Source organism: Poecilia mexicana, unplaced genomic scaffold (assembly GCF_051168715.1).
Source record: "Poecilia mexicana isolate PSO_F unplaced genomic scaffold, ASM5116871v1 scaffold_16, whole genome shotgun sequence".
In the NCBI taxonomy this organism is placed as follows: domain Eukaryota; kingdom Metazoa; phylum Chordata; class Actinopteri; order Cyprinodontiformes; family Poeciliidae; genus Poecilia; species Poecilia mexicana.
Window position 1 is genome coordinate 15,263,962 of NW_028263385.1, and position 18,174 is coordinate 15,282,135.

The 18,174-nt window shown below is 37.4% G+C and overlaps 1 protein-coding gene across 1 annotated transcript; it reads right to left on the minus strand.

The window, feature by feature from the left end:
• Nucleotides 1–10,906: 10,906 nt before the first annotated feature.
• On the minus strand, nt 10,907–11,898 carry s100w (S100 calcium binding protein W). The gene is made up of 3 exons (XM_014995187.2): nt 11,747–11,898; nt 11,372–11,520; nt 10,907–11,272 (listed from the first exon to the last, which is right to left on the minus strand). The coding sequence occupies exons 2-3, from the start codon at nt 11,510–11,512 to the stop codon at nt 11,081–11,083; spliced, it is 333 nt and encodes a 110-aa protein (XP_014850673.1). The 5' UTR covers nt 11,513–11,520; nt 11,747–11,898; the 3' UTR covers nt 10,907–11,080.
• Nucleotides 11,899–18,174: the final 6,276 nt, after the last annotated feature.

Sequence of the window (18,174 nt, forward strand, 5' to 3'; positions counted from 1 at the left end):
TTGCAACAGAAAAAAAAAACAAAAATGTGTTTTTCTGTGACAAGCTTGAGCGTGCAATGGCCCTCAAAGGCATTCGGAGATAATTACACAATGCTGAGAATTCAGGCTTTATTATGTGGTGCTCTGTGCAACTCTGTCCAGACTTGATGAATAAAAACTGCTTTAACAGAAGCCTAACCCACAGGAAAACACACAAGGCTTCACTACGCACAACTAAACAGGATGTTAGAATCTAAAAGTTTGATTGTAGCAGATTGTACTCTAAAAGTGGACTGACAGCTCATCCTGCAGTGTTTTACCCACGTCAAGCACTGCAGGACTACACTGGCCCATTTCAGGTTGTTTCCAGAATTAAAAAGAGAGGGAGAAAAATTGTATTCATTGGAACTAAAAGGAACGCAATGCCCCATCTCGCATTTGCCAAAGAAACATTCAGAATTTTGGGAAAACATTCACTGACAAGGACTGACAGGGAAAAAGGTTAAACTTTTTACAAGGTGTACAAACAATTTTCTCTCAGATCTCTCCAGCTTTTAGCCATCTTTCGATGAATGTAGGCCAGTTTCCCTCTCATGCCCAAAGCGTGGCACTGCCACTATGTCTCATTTTTGCAATGCACTTTAAACAAATATTTTTTCTTGCCTTCCACAATGGCCAGATTTTTTTAAGTACTGCAAACAGATTTTCCTCCTTGGTTCTTAATTAACTGTCTCCTTATCCAAACTGTATATTTAGCTGGACAGCCACAGCAACATGCTAATTCTTTTCTTTGGATAATGGATTAAACCAAGTTCTATAAAATCCTCTAATCTTGAGCTGTTATTTTATAACTTAAGCCTGATCTAAACTCATCCACACCTTTCTCCCTGTGTACTTTGGTCTTTGTATTTGTAAAAATGATTTGAAGGCGTGTCTTTTAATTTTACAATCATGCACCAATTTGTGTTGAACCAGTGAATAATGACCCAGGTAAAACACTGAACTTTGAAGTTTTAATTTGACAGAGCATGAAAAAGTTGGATAAGTACATTATATTTTGACAGACAACACAATAGTCGTCACTGGTGAACAAAAGACTCATGGAAGAATGAGTGCTCACAAATAAAAACTGGTGCCTTCGGTGACAGACCTGTAAGACGGCATTTTTCAGACCAATTCAAACAGCTTTTTTGTTTTTACATATTTGTTGAAATTTGCTATGTTGTGACAGTATGGTATGAGACAGTTAATCAATCTGAGAAAAAAAAAAATCAAAAACAACCACGAGTGACTAACAGCGCTCACCCTCCTCCGGGCTCTGATTAGTTTTTTCTGCCTAACTGGTGTGTTTCTCCAGTTAGTCTTGGGAGCACTGGGTAGAAGTCATCAGAGCTAAATTTTTTATGGAATATTTGTCTTATGCTGTCATGACATAATGGCAATTTTAACAAATATGTTAAAAAAAAAAAAATAACAACAGATTTTTCTACAGCTTTAAGAACAGAGCTGCAGTTTGTTTACCTCTGGTGGCAAATGCTTCAGCAGGTTTTATCTACATCCATTTAAATAGATTTTGATTTACAAAACAAATATTGGCCAAAACAATTGCAAAGTAAAAGAACTGTGTGAGGCAAGACTAAGGAATAGCTACTACTTAACTCAAGAGGCATCATTTTGTTGTTGCATACAATGTAATTATAGTTTGTAGGCAAGTAATTGCTGCGATATCCACACTTCCTCTGATGCTCAGTAATTTAAAAATGAGGTTTAATTTCTGGCGTCAAGCAGCAAAAAGTTACCTGATGATGTCTAGTGAAGTAGCCCTAAATGTTATTTTTCATCTAAGTGTTTAGATATTCACATCTCAGTCAACAAGGGGTTAAAGCTTCATTTTCCTCTCTACACCAATGCCATTGTTTTTATGTATACTTTATAGTTTGGTGTGGAGTTGCATGATTTCTCCTGCAGCCACACAGACCCAAACATGGAGACTATTTGATTTAGCCAAAAAAGGAGTGTATGCCATGTATTCAAATTGTTGCTCACAGACACCTGCAACAGGGAGGGGTTGAATTTGAATATCTGAGACTGAGATGGACCACAGCTTTGCTTCAGAATGACTTCTGAGTAATACAGCCCTTGTTTTTGGTTGAATTGGTAGGAATAGAGATTGTTGTTATGAAGCTGGGATCTTTAAATGTTGATTTATTGTTATTATTATTATTGTTATCAGATTCACCGCTTTTAAATCGTTCATGTGCAACATTTTGGGAACAAAAACAGGCTGTGGTGTTCACGGTGTCAGCACATGTACGCCGTCCTTACGCTGCTGCTTGCAATTCTAAAGTTAGCATCTGGTTTGACATTCCTCTCAATGTCAAACTAAGTGATTATTTCACTGGTTTTGACTTTATATGGTCTGCTTTGTTTTAAAACATAAAATACCTAAGAATTGTCGACCTGAATTAGATAACTCTACATTGAACATTGCTCCTCTATGTGTTTTTTGGTTTTAGATCCATGGAATGTACTGAATGGCTAAACATGAACTTAATTTTTTGTTTTTATTTTGGGAAAACAAACATAAATGGAAGGATTCATAGGGAGGGGGAGAGAGCATGAGACTATTGTCTGTGAACAGGAGCTAGTCATTTTGCCATTTCACCATTTTGTACCTTTTTACAGATTTAACCATTTCATGTCAGACTTTGTCAGATATTGCCTGCCACTGGGTGGTTCTATATTTTCTGTCAGTAAAGGTGCTCTGCACCTTTATTAACCCTGTTTTCATTCTTGTTCAACATATGCTCTCACCTTTTCATGTTCAGAATAATAATAAAAAAAAGGTAAATACGTGTTTGTCTCTGACTGGATCCCAAATGTCACTGATGTCAATGCAACATCAAGAGAATCTGAAATGTGCATGTAAAGCAATAAGCAGGGATTTGGGCTCTGGAGTGTAGCCTGGCCACCAGTTCCTCTTGTCCTTTCTGTGTACACACTGCATGTGTGTTTTTTTTTTATGTCATAAACCAAGGTTTTTGTTTACTCAGTGCACGTTTCTGTGAGATTACACAGTGAATAACAAAATAAGAAAATTCGTTTTGCCAGGGAGAAGCTTTAAAGTGGAGCCAGTTGTAAAGAAAACCCTGTGTGAGTCACTGGGAAACCAACGAGCATGAGTCACTGGGAAACCAACAAACATGAGTCACTGGGAAACCAACAAGCATGAGTCACTGGGAAACCAACAAACAAGACAAATAAAAGCCACTGCTGCATACCTGTGATTATGCATAGCCTAACCCTATAAATGACATTTGTAGAATAGAAGCAAAATGCAGGTAACTTTCTGCAACCAGGTTGTTTAAAAGCATTTGTTCTTTTTTTTTAATAAAACCAAGAATGTTGTTAAGCAAGAGAATCGAAAGCTAAATGCCCAAACTGCTGCCATGGCAATGAAGAGGTCTCGACCTGAACAAACACACAGAGATACAAAACACATGAAGCTGAACCGGTTTACACTCAGCAGAGTAAACTGATTAAATTACTCATGGATTTAATAGGTTGTTTAAAGCTTATTTTAAAATGAATTGCATAAGATTTGAGTAATACTCCTGTTATGCAAATTTCTCTAGTTTGTGGTAGTCAAAATATTGAATTATGAGTCATATGGAGCTGTTGTAAATGATTATTTCAGAGTACTTTTTAATCCGTTAATCAAGTAATAGAATAAAACACTTGATAAAGTAAAGTGTTGGTAAATACTGCCACAACAGCAGTATTAATATTACCCGTAGTTTAGAGAATTGACCAGTAACAATGATAGCTAATGTTTTCAGTTAACCTGGACAAAAATTATACAAAAATCTTAAATTATATTCAATTTAATAAGCAGCAGTCTCAGAAAGACTCTTAGAAAAAAATGTCTAGTTTTTAAGTTTGTGTTTATCTTCAGTCCCTTAAATAGATAAACTCTCACTTGGCCCAGCCATTTGGAGCTTTTGTGTTCATGTTAGCGACGAGATATGGCACCTTCGTCACACACAGAAACACATGTTCCAGCTGTAGACACCACGGTGGGGTCCGCCTGCCATTTGTTGCGACCAAGATGGTAGGACATTTATTTTCCGGCTTGTCCGTAAAGCCATGCTAAGCATCAGCTACAGCAGCTCGCCGTGTGCCAACTATCTGCATAGCTGCAGACACATAAACCTGCCACACACCTCGCCCCATTTGCTCTGATTCAGCCACTAGCTTGGCAGCAGAAGGAGAAAGACTGTCGTATTCTATGCACCAGTTATTTCATGGATGTCTATTAGTCCCCCAAAAAAAGACACAAACTCGGACATTCTCATCTGTCAATGAAATTCCCCCAGATGCCCCAAACCAAACTTGAAAACTGGACATTTAAGCTGACAGCACTTAGCATTTGTCAATTGTAAGCAGAAGTGAAAGTATTGCGGAACATAATTAATCACACAACTGGAACACGGTGCACTAAGCGATAAAACTAAATTCAAAGATAATTTGCCTCGAGGAAGTTTTCCTTGGAGGAACTGTGAAAGCCTTAGAATCATATTTAACTGCTCCGTTAAGGTGGAGTGAAAGTTGGTTTGATCGTCTGCCAGCAAAAAACTACTCAAACAGGATCAGACCAAACCACATATTGTTGGCCCAGTGAAGAGTAGGAGCAACGACAAAGGGAGAACCTGATGAATATGGTGCACCATCAATCAAAAAGGTAGATTTCTTCCTGCACTACAGGGACATTGCTTTATTTATATGATCTATGCTATATTCAGATCAAATAGCTTTTAATATATAAAAGCCCAAAATTCAGTCTCAGAAAATGAGAATGTGCAGGAGTAATTATGCAAACACTGTTTTCAATTACAAATATTGTGTATTATAACCATATTGGTTATCACTGTTGCTTGTGCATCTTTTACTACCACACTTTTTCCTTCCACTTAATTTTCCAATAATATGTAGGGACCTCGTTTTCTCTGAGCAAATTACCAATGCCATTGTGTGTCTTACCTTTCAGTGGCTATCTGCTGGTCAAATGTTAAGTCAGGAGTCTTTGACCTGATTGATGCAAATGTGGATTTCTGTAATAAAAATCCACATTTGTTTGAGTTTACTGAATATTCTAGTTTTGGATTTTTATGAGCTGAATGATAATCCACAAGAATAAAATAATAATAATAATAAAAAAATGCAAATGTTATCACAAATATATTTCATCCAACTGCTGTCTGGAGCATATCATCATTGCAGGGACACAGGAAGTCTAGTACTTATTCCCAGCAGCAGGGAGAGAGGGGACGTACTGCCTACACAGGTCACAGGTCTATCACAGAGATAAACTGGACAAACATGAGCCATTTAGAATAACCCATAAACCCAACAGCAATTTTTCTGGACCATAAAAGGAAGCCTGGTGCAAACCTGCATTCAAAGAACATGTAAACTCCATTCATACACAAAGAAAAGGCAGCAGTTCTTCCAGTTGAGCCTCTTTTCAGCCCATAAAACAACTTGTTTGCCCTGAAAATGTCTTTTCTGAGACATTTTCATTTATTGAGACTCACCTGCTTATTTTTCTTTCTTTTTCTTCTTTCATGTCTCTGTTTTTCAAAATGTTTGTGCTCCCAATTCATTGGTTATCTTTGTTTCATGCTTTATGTTCTCTGCTTCCTATTATCTGCCTTGCTCACATATGACAATTCCTCTTGCCCTGGCTAGAAACAACAAATTGGAAACAAGACACAAACAGCTCCATAACAACGAGACAGAATAGCATTCATTTACCAAATGCCAGTGGGAAACATAGTTTTGTCATTTGATTAACTGCTTATAACTGTCAGCAATTTTATGTTGAGCAGTCTTTTTGTGACCATGGGGGCTTTCTGCAGTTGCCAGAAACAGAAAAAAAAAACATACGAAATTAATTTGTGTTTATCCCATGAAATAAAAACTTCTACTGGATATTGCGTATGAAAACCCTTGTGCTTACTGGTGCCTCCTTGTTTAACAAAGTTGCTTACCTAAGGGAGAAAACACATTTACCATAAGCATATCTTCACCACCTCAAAGCACTCTAGAATGCCAAACAAGCATGTAGAGACAGTGGAGAGGAATGACTCGACCTGCAGAGCCTGCAACCGATGATGGCCACATGCCCAAAGTGGCTGGGAATCAGGAGGATAGAAAGAAATCAGGACAACATTGATGCTGTTGCCTTTCTGTTAACAGAAAGCCAACAGCAACTCAGTCATCCTACCTAGAGGGTACCAACTGAACACACAACATTTGGAACCTTGAAGCTGATAGGCTACAGCAGCAGATGACTGAGCTAAGTCCCACAAATGCCAGCCAAAGACCAGGAAACTGGAGCAACAGTTTGCAGTTTGAACATTTTGGGAAAAACAAATCTCATTGGATGAGATTGTCAGAATTTGGCAAAAACAAAATGAGAGCATGGGTCCATCAAACTTTTTTTTTTTTTTTTTTTTTTTTTTTTTTTAACAAAACAAACATTTTAAGCCTGACTTTAAAAGTAGACAGGAAATCTGCTTCACAAATAAAACCAAGGAGTTGGGTGTGCTGCAGAAGATCTTGATAACTGAAATCTCTTCATCTTTTTGGCAGAGATGGCATACGCTTAACAGAAAATCAACACTTTTGACCTGTGCTGTTCTTATTTTTCTCCTTTCAGCTGCGTTAAAAACAAGTTTTACAATTAAGACATCAATTGTTTCCTCGGTCATGTTTTATTCCTGTCATGTTGTGATACACTGTTGAGGCAGTTATTGCTCTTAACGAACAACCAAAAAAAAAAAACCCAACTTCAAAGAAGCATAACTGAAAAAAAAAGAACAGCACTGGGACGACAGTGGCAGAAGGGGGGCTGCCCAAGGCCTGCAGTACCTCTGGTGGTTGCAGAAGGAACAGACACTCAACCTTTGACAGAAACCAAATTTTTAAAAGTAATTTAAATGTAATTAGAATTTTTTTTCTTGTTGATGAAATTTTCTGCTCTTTTTTGTTTTTTGTTTTTTTGTCTGAGTGTCAAATTGAGAGGATAGAAGTAAAGCCAGTCCATTGAAAATGACTCTCTGCTTGATGTTGCTGCTTACTTACGTATAAGCTAGAGTTTGAACTGCAGCAAAGCTATCTGCTGCAGGAAGCTAGAAGGATAAGGCAACTGCATCGATGAAGAGACTAAGTGTAACGTGTAATGATTACTGGTTTAAAAGGTATGTAGTTCAGGTAATGTAGGGTCTATGTTTAAAATGTTCACTTTTTGCTAACGTATCCCACTCACTAACAGGTGCCATGACAACGAAATAATTAATGTTATTCATTTCACAATGTCACGCCTATTGGTATAGAGTGGAATAGAATAGAAGCGTAGGTTCTTGAAATTAGTTGGTTTTGTCCGTTGAGTTCAGTTTTCAAAGGTGAAAATGTATGAGCAAGTCATTCTTTCCTCTTCTGATTCCTTTGTCTGTATATGTGATCAAGTTTTTCTAAATGTTTCCAGTGGAGCTTTTTCATGGGACAAAATTAGTCTGATGAGAGACGGTAACTTATTTTATTACACAACTTCATTTGCTTCTGTGCAAGTGAAGACATATTACAGCGAGTATAAAAACTGACCTGGATGAAAATTATTGCAATCTACTGATTTTTTTCAGTTTTAACTGAGTGACAACTATTCATATGGATGAGTTTAGTTTCACTTGGCATTAAAACAGAACTCTGAGGTGAGATTAGTGGCTCTGCAACAAAAACAGTTCCATTTTGTTTTGAAAAAGATGTCTGTGTTGTAGTTTTTTTCTATTTAAATTATATAATATTTGTGATGAATACTTCTTACATTTATTTTGTATTACGTAAATGATCTTTAGGCTTCTCAAACACAGTGTAGTAAACAAGTGGCTCTTCAAGGCTGTTAACTTGGGGTTAACCTGCCAAACCTGTACTTGTACAATGGGGCTTCCGCGAAGCTACCAACGGCTCTTCAAACGTCAAATGTCTGTTGCTTGCATTTTAAAACATGAAAAGAATACCAAGAAATGCTTCCCATTTTGTGGAACTCAAAACCTGTTTCTGGGTTTCCTGTTTTCCTTCTGTTAAAGGAGAATAGAATATATTAATCTTTTACTCATAATTTTATCTTGCTTCAGGGATGGTGGTTGAAACTGCAGTCATGACAGGAGAGCAATAATTAATCCAGATGTAGCTTATCTGTACAGCTTCCATGTTTCCATTAAGTTCAAGCAATTAAATGCAAATAGCCCATTGAGGGCTTTACAGCAAAAGATGCATATTATGTTCACAAATTAATGGAAGGAGTTGTTGTTTTATGTAGCCCTTGAATTAAACGCTTAAATAAAATGAAACAGGTTGCAAAAATACAGAAGTTGGCAATAATTTAAGTAAATTACATGCATACTGTTTAATGTGCTTTTTATCACCTTTTGTTTTTCCTTGCAATTTTATCATGAGATTGAGTTGGAGGCTTTTCTCACATTTGTGACACCACAAGTAGTTCTTCTGCAGTACTTGCACTAGTTTAGTTTAGCAGATGACTGAAGACATTATTCTACTAAGGACGTCATCTGTGATCAGATTGAATTGGATTCATTTTGTACTCGTTTTCAAAGTGACATTGAACATGGTTTCACTATGTTACACATTAAATACAAATTTCAGACAAAATAGATAAAAACTTTATAAGAATTATATAAATCTTTTACATACGGATGAACAGAGAAAGAGGGAGAAAGAGTAAATGTGCTGCCATGTTTGCTTTCAGATGTTACACACTTAAATGCAGCTCTCTCTCACACCATCACACCCACAACAACACTGTGGTTGTAAAATCCCCACTCGTACTCTGCTGTTTACCAGCTCGGTGTAAAAATGTGGCCTTTCAGAGCCAGGAAGCATACGGGCTTTGTGGGACTTACAAACTGACCCTTATTAACTCCTTTCTCATTATCAATTTAGGCTAAATGTTGTTCCAACTTGTTCGACAAATCCATTTACACTGAAACTACTCTCGGTGTCCTATTGCGTAAGTAATTAAAACACTCCTCCCTTTCGCTAACTTTTAAAGAGCACAGTGCATTTTATGCAGCGTGCAGGCTGTGCACTGGAGCAACCATTTTAAATCTGTGTTCTTCATGCTGAGCAGCTTTTTACCTGATTTCAAATCTTCCTGCAATAAATGTCGATATCGGAAAAATGCTACAACTAATAAACAATCTCAGATAACCAATACCAGGACATGTTTTATTACACCACCACCAACTGATAAAGCTGTCAAATGAGTATTTTCGTTAGATTAGTTTTTAATTAATTCCACTGCTTAAACTGCTGGGTGTAATGGCAAAATCAGCTATGCATAGAACACTGCCTCCACCTGGCAGGCAGGATGGAAAATGCAGGGAAGTATATTTTCTATAAATGATGGCAATGGATTGGTCATGATATATGTAAGCCCACATAAAATACCAGACAAGTCTTGACCTGAAACCCAGATATCTAGGTTTAGACAAAAGTGTTAAGAATATGTAAAAACAAACAAACAAGCAAAAAAAAAAAAAAGATGAACAATTACAATAACATTAATAATAAAGTGTGCAAAACTATAAGACAGAAAATGTCGCACAACTATCAGAAACAGTAATGCATTAAGGATTCAAGGATGCAACTGAGCAGGGTGACTTGTTTTAAAGTAAATAATGTGCATGAATATTTAACATTAAAAGGACAACAGACTCTTTAAACACAGCGAATCAGCGTAGTGCGGAAAACAGATAAGCAATAACAGCAGAAATTGTATTTAAAAGTGAGTAAGACCAGTTTGGAGGAATGTGCGAATACCATCAATGGTGTAAAGATATAGATTTTTTTTGGAGCAGTGATGGTTATAAAGTCTTATAGCCCCTGTTAGGAAGGATCTCCTTTAATGTTCCTTTGCACAATTAGGAACTTGCACAGTCTATCTATCTACTTAGGATGCAGCAGTCTGTCACTGAAGGAGTTCTGTAGCTGAGCAACAGCTTCATGCATGAGGTGGGAGACACTGTCCAATTTTAATCAGAGTCCTTCTGTCTCCCACCACCTGCACCTCCTAACTGAACTAGCCTTCCTCATCTGCTTAGCTAACCATAAAGAAGGAGACATATTACGAAGCAGGGCTAGATGGACACCAACAGACAGTGGTGCCTGGACAAAGCTAAGTATTCATACCAATTCAAGCTACAACCTGTGTTCTATTGGTTTCTTTTGTGAAAGACAAACAAAACATAGCATTTAATTGCAAAGGAGAAATAAAAGCATTTAAGGTTTTAAGATTATTTTTATCCATAAAATCCATTTGGTGTATTAAGCAATTATATTTATCTCCATTTAGTCTGATGCTTTTGAAAAAAATCTATCTATCTATCTATCTATCTATCTAAGTAAATTGGTTGCTAATTACTTACATGAAAAATGCCTTGAGATGATGCTTGTTTTGTTACCTATGAGAAAACATGTATGAACATATGAAAACAGTCTGTGATCATCTTCACTCTTAATTGCCTGCAGCACAAATACCTGCTCAACCCATTCAGGCGTTTCCCTTTATTCATTTTCCTCTGTTCAAACAGAGAACCAAAGGTTTTAGTCTGTGAAAAGACTGAAGTCAAGATTGCTTGGTCAAACGTTCACTTGTAACTTTGAAAAACATATTGAACCGGATCCAAAACAAACATCGTCTCAAGGCATTTTTCAGGACAAATTCCTTCCAGGGATTTGAAAGGAATAAGTGAGGAGGGGCAGACAGTGATGTGTGCACAACAAAGCCCTGTCAAGGTGTCCTGCTGAATGTTTGATGAGCCTCTCTTTAAACACGACAGAGTCAGACTTCATAGCTATAATTTATTTTCAGACATTATGCACGTTACTTTGGAAACCAGCAAACAAGTAAAGTTTTTTTTTTTGTTGTTCAGCAGCTTGAAGAGTCAGCAGTACCACCTCTGAAGAACACATTACATCTACACAGTATATTTCTCTTATTTGGTTGGACCTTTTAGTTTCTTCAGCCTTCTCCCTCTTCCCCCTCCTGGCTTCTCCCCCTCCCTCTTCTCCCTCCCCTCCCCGTCTTCTTGTGGTAGTAGCATTTTGCGAGTTCTGTCACACACCGACAGAACTCGCGGAAGTTCACCTCTCCGTCGTGGTTTTTGTCCAACATCTCCATTGCTTCCTCGATGTCGCCTGCACTGATTTTGTCCTGGAGAGGATGCAAACATAACAGTTATAGCAGCAGCAGGAACAATGAAAATGATGTGCACAAACGGTTGCACATATTTTCTTAATTAAGCTGCTACACCTTTAAGTCGGGGCTCTGGATTTCCTGTTCGAAGAGCTTTTTGAGCTCCTCCTTGTTCAGCTGACATTTCTTGCCACCGTCGTCAGCATACTCCATAAAAATGTCCACAATGTTTGTGATGACCTGATCCATGCGGGCCATTGTGGAGTCTGGACAAAACAAGCATTTAAAGTTGCAAGAAATGTAAGGAAAAAATTTTAAGAACTTAATCTAAGAATATTTGATCATACATGCAAGCATGGGAATAATAAAAGATAATTAAAGGTAAATACTGCAAGATTTAGCAACTTTTTATAATCAACATTAAATAATCGTCATGCTTTTGTTTTGCTGTTGTATTTTTTCTTCTTCATAAAGCTCACCCTGAGTACTCACCTGACAGTCTGCGTCCACCAGGTGAAGAGAGTGTGTCAGCAGCTTGGTCCCAAACTCAGACTGCCGCAGGCTTGAGAGGAAAGACGTTCTCTTAAACAGTGGGGAACGCTGTGTGTGACTCACACGAACACACATGAATGGAAATAGTCACACACACGCACCATGAGTGATTCATGCGTATGGAATACGCCTCACTCCACCCAGGCCAGCATCACAAGCTCTGTCTTTAATGTGTAAAGCACACCCCAGCAGAAACAGGCAAACATTTATGTCTGTGTACAGAAATAACTTACAGGCTTTTTTTTGTTTTGTTTGTTTTCTTTCTTATAGGCAGATCATTTTGAATATATTGCTCATAAACTGCTGCATGAGTTCTGCTACAAACTGAGCTTGATCACTTAAGGCTGGAAAATTCCACTTTTAATGAAAACCAGCTCAGCGTAATCTTGAAGAAATGAATGGAAGCTTGTTGTTTGGGGCTTATATCAATGCAGAACCTCTGTGTGTGCATGCATGTGATGAGTACCTTTCTATCTGATTTAGACCAGGCATTTACTAATAAATCAGGGTGGCGTTTTATTTCAGGCTTGCTGCTTCCAAGAAATTGCAGTTCTGACTGTGATTCTTTGTGCATTGGTCTCTGGTGGTTTTTTTTATTCATTTCCCCGTGATCATTTTCACAAGAAATGGATTGTTGTAACAAGTGATACATCCAGGCCTCAAAAAAGGATCTGAAACTTAAGGTACACTCATTGTGCAAGGTTATTTTTTACGGTGACTTATAGAAGAGCATATCCTTGTCATTTTTCTACTGTTTATTATTACAAAAATTCTGAAAACAATGTGCAATTTTTCATGGACTGCGTTATCTTGGCCAGTCAAAAACATTAAATAAGTTGAAGCTTGTGGCTTTAACATACTCCTATGTGAAAGTAGGGAACAGGAGACTTTGCAGAAAGGTGTATGTGTTTTTGCTGCAAGCAGTCTGCAAACTTACAATTTTGTTGCAATAATAAACAAAAAATGAGAACAGTTCAACACATACACCACTGTCATGGTGATTCTCAAACAACTGTAAACGGATAAACTGACATATGAATAATCATCTGAAGGACGATGCATCGCTCAGCTCCTGTGTCATGTGTTTGCTGGATTTTACTCCTGAGTTTTATGCTCTTTATTCCATGTACAGACTTAAGACCGAAGGCTCCTTCTTTTGTTAGGCTTCTGCACATTTATGACTTTTAAAAACATCCTCTGCATACACGTAGTTAAAGTTTGAGGAAAAGCAAAGCTGTACCCATCGTGACTATTTTAAGGAAATCCGACTGATGGGAAGCATAAAGAAAAGGAGAATGGTTTAATACCTTTTTCAAAAAACTGTAACTCAGAAATATATTAAAAAACATACTTCGTTAAAATATAGCTTTCATGTTACAAAATCTACCATGAATGAGCGTCCTGACTATGCCCTTGAGCATGTATGATCTGAGCCTTTTTACTTTATTCTGCTTGGTGTGACTCATTCTGGTTTTTTCCACTCCTCTATTCCAAGGCAGTGGGCTGGAAGCACTTTTCACTTCAATTTAACCCCCACCAAGTTCCCTCTGTGGATCAGTTCACTCTTAAACCAGGCCGTATTACCTTCACCTATTGTGGACTGATCACATTTCCCTTGCAGGAGAGGGTAAGGAAACTAAGCCTTCATATCATATGTTGCTGAAGACAAAAACATTAAACTTTTTTAGCACCACATTGTCCAGGAGATGCTTTACAGTTTCACTGCTTGAGAGGGACTCCTGCACCTCCTCAGGGTTAAATCCACAACCTGAACATGTAAGAGCTTTTATCTTTATGTGATTCAGAATTTAGGAGTACACTTATCAGTGCAGTAATTTATTTATTATTATTAGTATTATTACTGTTTTTCACAATGTGTTGCTGTTGTTACGCTAGCAAAAATGCATCATGTTTGACTACATACTCATTTCTCCTCAGTGATCCACAGGTTAAATCTCATCTCTCCGTTGACGAGTTCTGGCTGCAGCCAAAAGAGCGGGTCTGTTTTAGATGAGTTAAAGCCTGATTTCATTGGTTTGGGCTTTAGTTTGGGCTGGAGCCATGTCGTGGAGAGTATCGCTTTTTTGTTTGGTGCTCGCTTTATTTAACAGCTCTGGCAACTTATTCAGACTTCGCTGGTGTTTTAAAAGCCCCTGAACCAAATACGAGCGATGCAGGAGAGCTGGAACATAAACCTATTTTTATATGTGGATTACTCAGTTATTACCAGGAAAGGCTGCAGGTTTATATCCAGAGCTGGACCCAGGGAGCATGGGGTCCTAAAACAAATTCAGTTCGGAGCCTCACTTCCTGCTCAGCCTTACAACCCACCTATCATCACACTGTTCACGATTGATTATTGTAACAGGATTCTATAGATAAATATTATTGAGGACCAAAAGTATCGCTAAGCAATTAATTCATAATTGGCTATAAAAAATGAGAGGCAAAACTTAAATAGAACTGTAATAAACTCATTAAATGGATGAAAAAAAATCATCCATCTTGATTCAGATGAGCCAAATCTGGCTCATCTGATAATCAATGATCAAAACTTGAATTCAATAAATGTTAAAATCGTATTGAATTAAATGTATTTAATATTCCCTGTGTTACTTGAAACTACATAAAAACTCACCAACTTTTTAATACATATTTTATCTGTAGTTTTAAAAATGACAATACTGTTGTGTGGTAAACGCTAAATAAAATTTTAATTCACAGGAATGTTTCTAGTTGCTCTTGAAATACATTAAAACAGGAAATGTGAATATTTAACAACATATTATTAAAGCATAACGTGTCTGCTTTTATCTGAAATCTTTTTGTTTAATAAAGCTACTTTTACTTGGGCGTGAGTTTAAAGCCCCTCAGCCTCCAGGTTCTGCTTTACGCCCCTGCCTGTGAGAGGGGCCACCGTCCCACAGGCAGGGGTTGCAATCTTATTGTGGTAAAGGGGTTTGGTGCCTCAGTGACCCTAAGGACAATACAGCAGGAGCTTCAGCTTCGGATGGGACTCCCAGGCTGGACAGGTGTTGGGGGAGAGGCCTGATAAAACGCAACCAACTTTTGCGTTGCTGGACACAGTTTACCCCAATCCGATGAAACTTCCCATCAATAAAACACTACTCAACAATAACAATACATATGCCGGAGCATAATATGTAGGCCTAGGCATGTTCCCTTTACAGTTCTTCCTGCCCCCATAGAACTTGCTGGAGGGACAATTTTGTTTTAAGACTACACAATCAGGTATATAAACCCACTCCCACGAAGGGTGAGTCGTCAGGAAACGCCTTAGGGAATGTCGTCATCCTGCCTGAACATGAATTACATTCCACGTCTGAAACTGAACGATACGGAAACATTACATGACAGCAAATCACACCACTAATTAGATCACAATTCAAGTATACTTTTTTGATCCCAAAGGGAAATAAAATCTAATAACTTCCTGTTATAATTTTATCTTCCCTCAGGACTAGCATTCCTGAAGGACGTTAGTAGTTGAGGGACTAACATCCCTCAACTATCAGCTACCAAAGAAGCAACATGTTTCAAATAGTTGCTTCTTTGGTATTTTCTGGAGAACACTGGTCTGCAACGTGAAGCTTCAAGAGCAAAAACAGACATAAAAGGTGTAGAGGGTGTTTCCAGAAGTAAATGGTAAGTGAAAGAAGGTTCTCCAGTAATCTCCAGTCACTTTCAGACCTAAACCATTACACCAAAACAAAAATTAGAAGCAGGTACTGAAGCACAAATCTTTTTGATGTCCCTCCATGTAAAGACTGTAGAGCAACTTATATAATAAATTGAAATGCATTTTAATTTAACTTCTTACTTGAGGCTTAGAGGTTGAAGAAGCTGATTGGAAATCAAGATTTGAGATGACGGAAATCTCCTGATAGACTCTTTTTTTTTGGCAAGCTTGAACACTTGAAGTGCTAAAAAACAACTTTCTTAGTAGACCATATGTTTCAGCTTATTGCCTTGACCTGTGACATGTGTCATAATTAAAAAATAAATAAAAACAATAAAGTGAGTACAGTCTTTCCTGGAAGTGAAATTGAAGTTGCTTAAGTTGGTGCACAAAAAAAAAAAAAAAAATGCCTGAACAACTTTTAGGAATTACCTGCCATCTAGTGGAGAAAATTAGGTACAAAACACCTTGCTACCAATGCTTTTATTAACTAACATCTGAACTGCTTAGTTTCCACAAAGCCTGTTTGATGGCTCACATTGTAGAGTCAGACATTTTCCAACTTCTTAGAAAATAAATTAATATTAGGTTTTGCAAACAGAAGCTAATTTTATTGTACCACATAGCAAAAGTAGGAGCAGAAAAGCTCTAGATAAATGCAGCACAAGTGGCTAAAAAAAACTGATTACTATTTTAAAAGAAAAACTAATATATTACATAGATCTATTACATAAAGGGTGTAATATTTCAAATGATGAACATAGCCTATATGTAATGAAAACTAAAAATTATGTGTTGCAGAAAGTTGTAATAATTTTAATATATTTTGAATTATAGCATATTAATAGAAGTAATAGAATTAGAGTGGAACCAGCCACAGCGATAACCACAGCCTTAAGAGGACTGTCATGCAAAATCCATTCAAGAAATTAGGAGGGCTTCTAAAGAAGTGGACTGAAGCTGCAGCCAGTGCATCAAGAGTCATCGTGCCCAGATGAATCTTATCTTGAACCAGAAGCACAGCCAGGAAAGTACCAGGAGTACTTTATGCTTCCTTCTGCTGATAAACTTCATGGAGTTGCTGATATCATTTTCTTGCAGGACTTGGCACCTGCCCGTACTGCAAAGGCTGACTTAATGATTTTCCTGTTTTTGGTTGGCCAGGAAACTTCCCTGACCTGAACACCGTAGAGAACCTACAGAGTACTGTCAAGAGGAATCTGAGAGACATCAGACCAAACAATGCAGATGACCTGAAGACAGCTGTCAAAGCAGCCTGGGCTTCCATCACACCTTTGCAAAACCACAGCCTTATCCTCTCTGCCGCGCTGCATAATGAAACCAGCCAATAACTGACTGCATATGAACCTTCTTTTCAGAAGACTGACATATTGGTTGAAAATATCATTTTTTTAAAATGATCCCATGTAACATTTACATAATTTTTGAAACATTGAACTTTGAGTTTTTGTGATTGGCATTCCAAAGGCCTAATCATGAAGATTACAAACAATAAAGGTTTGAAATATTTCACTCCATTTGTATTGAGCTTATCAAAATAAGAGTTTCACTTTCCGAAATGAGTGACAAGAAACATTTAACTTTTTGATGATATTTCATTTCTTGAGCTGTACTCAAAATTAAGCATTTCCTCTAAGCTGCACTTTATACCTTTATTTTGAAAATCCCACCCCCACCACTGTATGGTTCTATTGACAGAAAAAAAATGTCTTTATTTTTACGGTGTAGTTGTCTATGTTTTCTTTTGCATGTTTGGACACACCCATAAACAGCCTAGGTTTAAACGCTAGGCTATTTAAACCTTTGACCAAACATTTTCTGTGAACATGCAAAGTATTTGAGACATGCACAAACGTGCCAAAGAAAGACGATTTTCTTATGTGTTAATATAATCTTTATTTATGTTACCTCTTAAAGTGAAAACATTAGCACACAGTTCAACACCTCTTTATATTTCTTTCTGATCTTGTATTTTGTTGGGGGATGTTCCATTTTCATTGGCAGGAATTTGACTGATTTGGATCGTGTTGGTTTATTTGTCTTTTCTTTTCAATTTATTATCCATTTGTGTTACAATTTCCATTGCTCACACGACGTTAACAACCAAAGAATTAATTGTTATGTTGAAATAATGAAAGTTGTTATAAAGCTGAGGTGTAGACTGAGTATTTGAAAGTACAATATTACACACTAACAGTTAATTATTTAAGCAAGTCTAACAATTTCTTTATCCTATTTTTCAAGGGAGTCCTGTCCAAGACGCAGCAACAAATACAATCCAGAAAAATAAACCGTTTCATCAGGTACGGGTGTCTGTTTCTCCAAGTCTTGTGGCACCATCTTCTGGCCAAAATAAAAACATTTAAACCACAAGATATTCGTCAGGGTTTCCATTCCCTAATAGCTGTAAAATGTAGAAACTGTAATCCAGGTTTCGGTTTAAAGCTTCCTGAGTCGACTCTCTCAGTCTTTGCTGAGCAAAGAATCATCTGCACAGAAAACCTGAACAGCTTTTTGCTTTCGTGGTTCTCAAACTGGGGTAAAAGTTCCCAAAACGTATTTGGGCTACGTTTTGAAATGACACAAGTCATTTACAAGGTGAATTCAAATGAATTACCTGTAATGCTGAGTTTGTTAGAACAAACAG

Coding starts and splice junctions, on each gene's coding strand:
- s100w (XM_014995187.2), bottom strand. CDS start 11,512: ATGGCCCGCATGGATCAGGTCATCACAAACATTGTGGACATTTTTATG. Junction 11,273..11,371: donor TCCAGAGCCCCGACTTAAAG/GTGTAGCAGCTT, acceptor CATCCTCTCCAG/GACAAAATCAGTGCAGGCGA.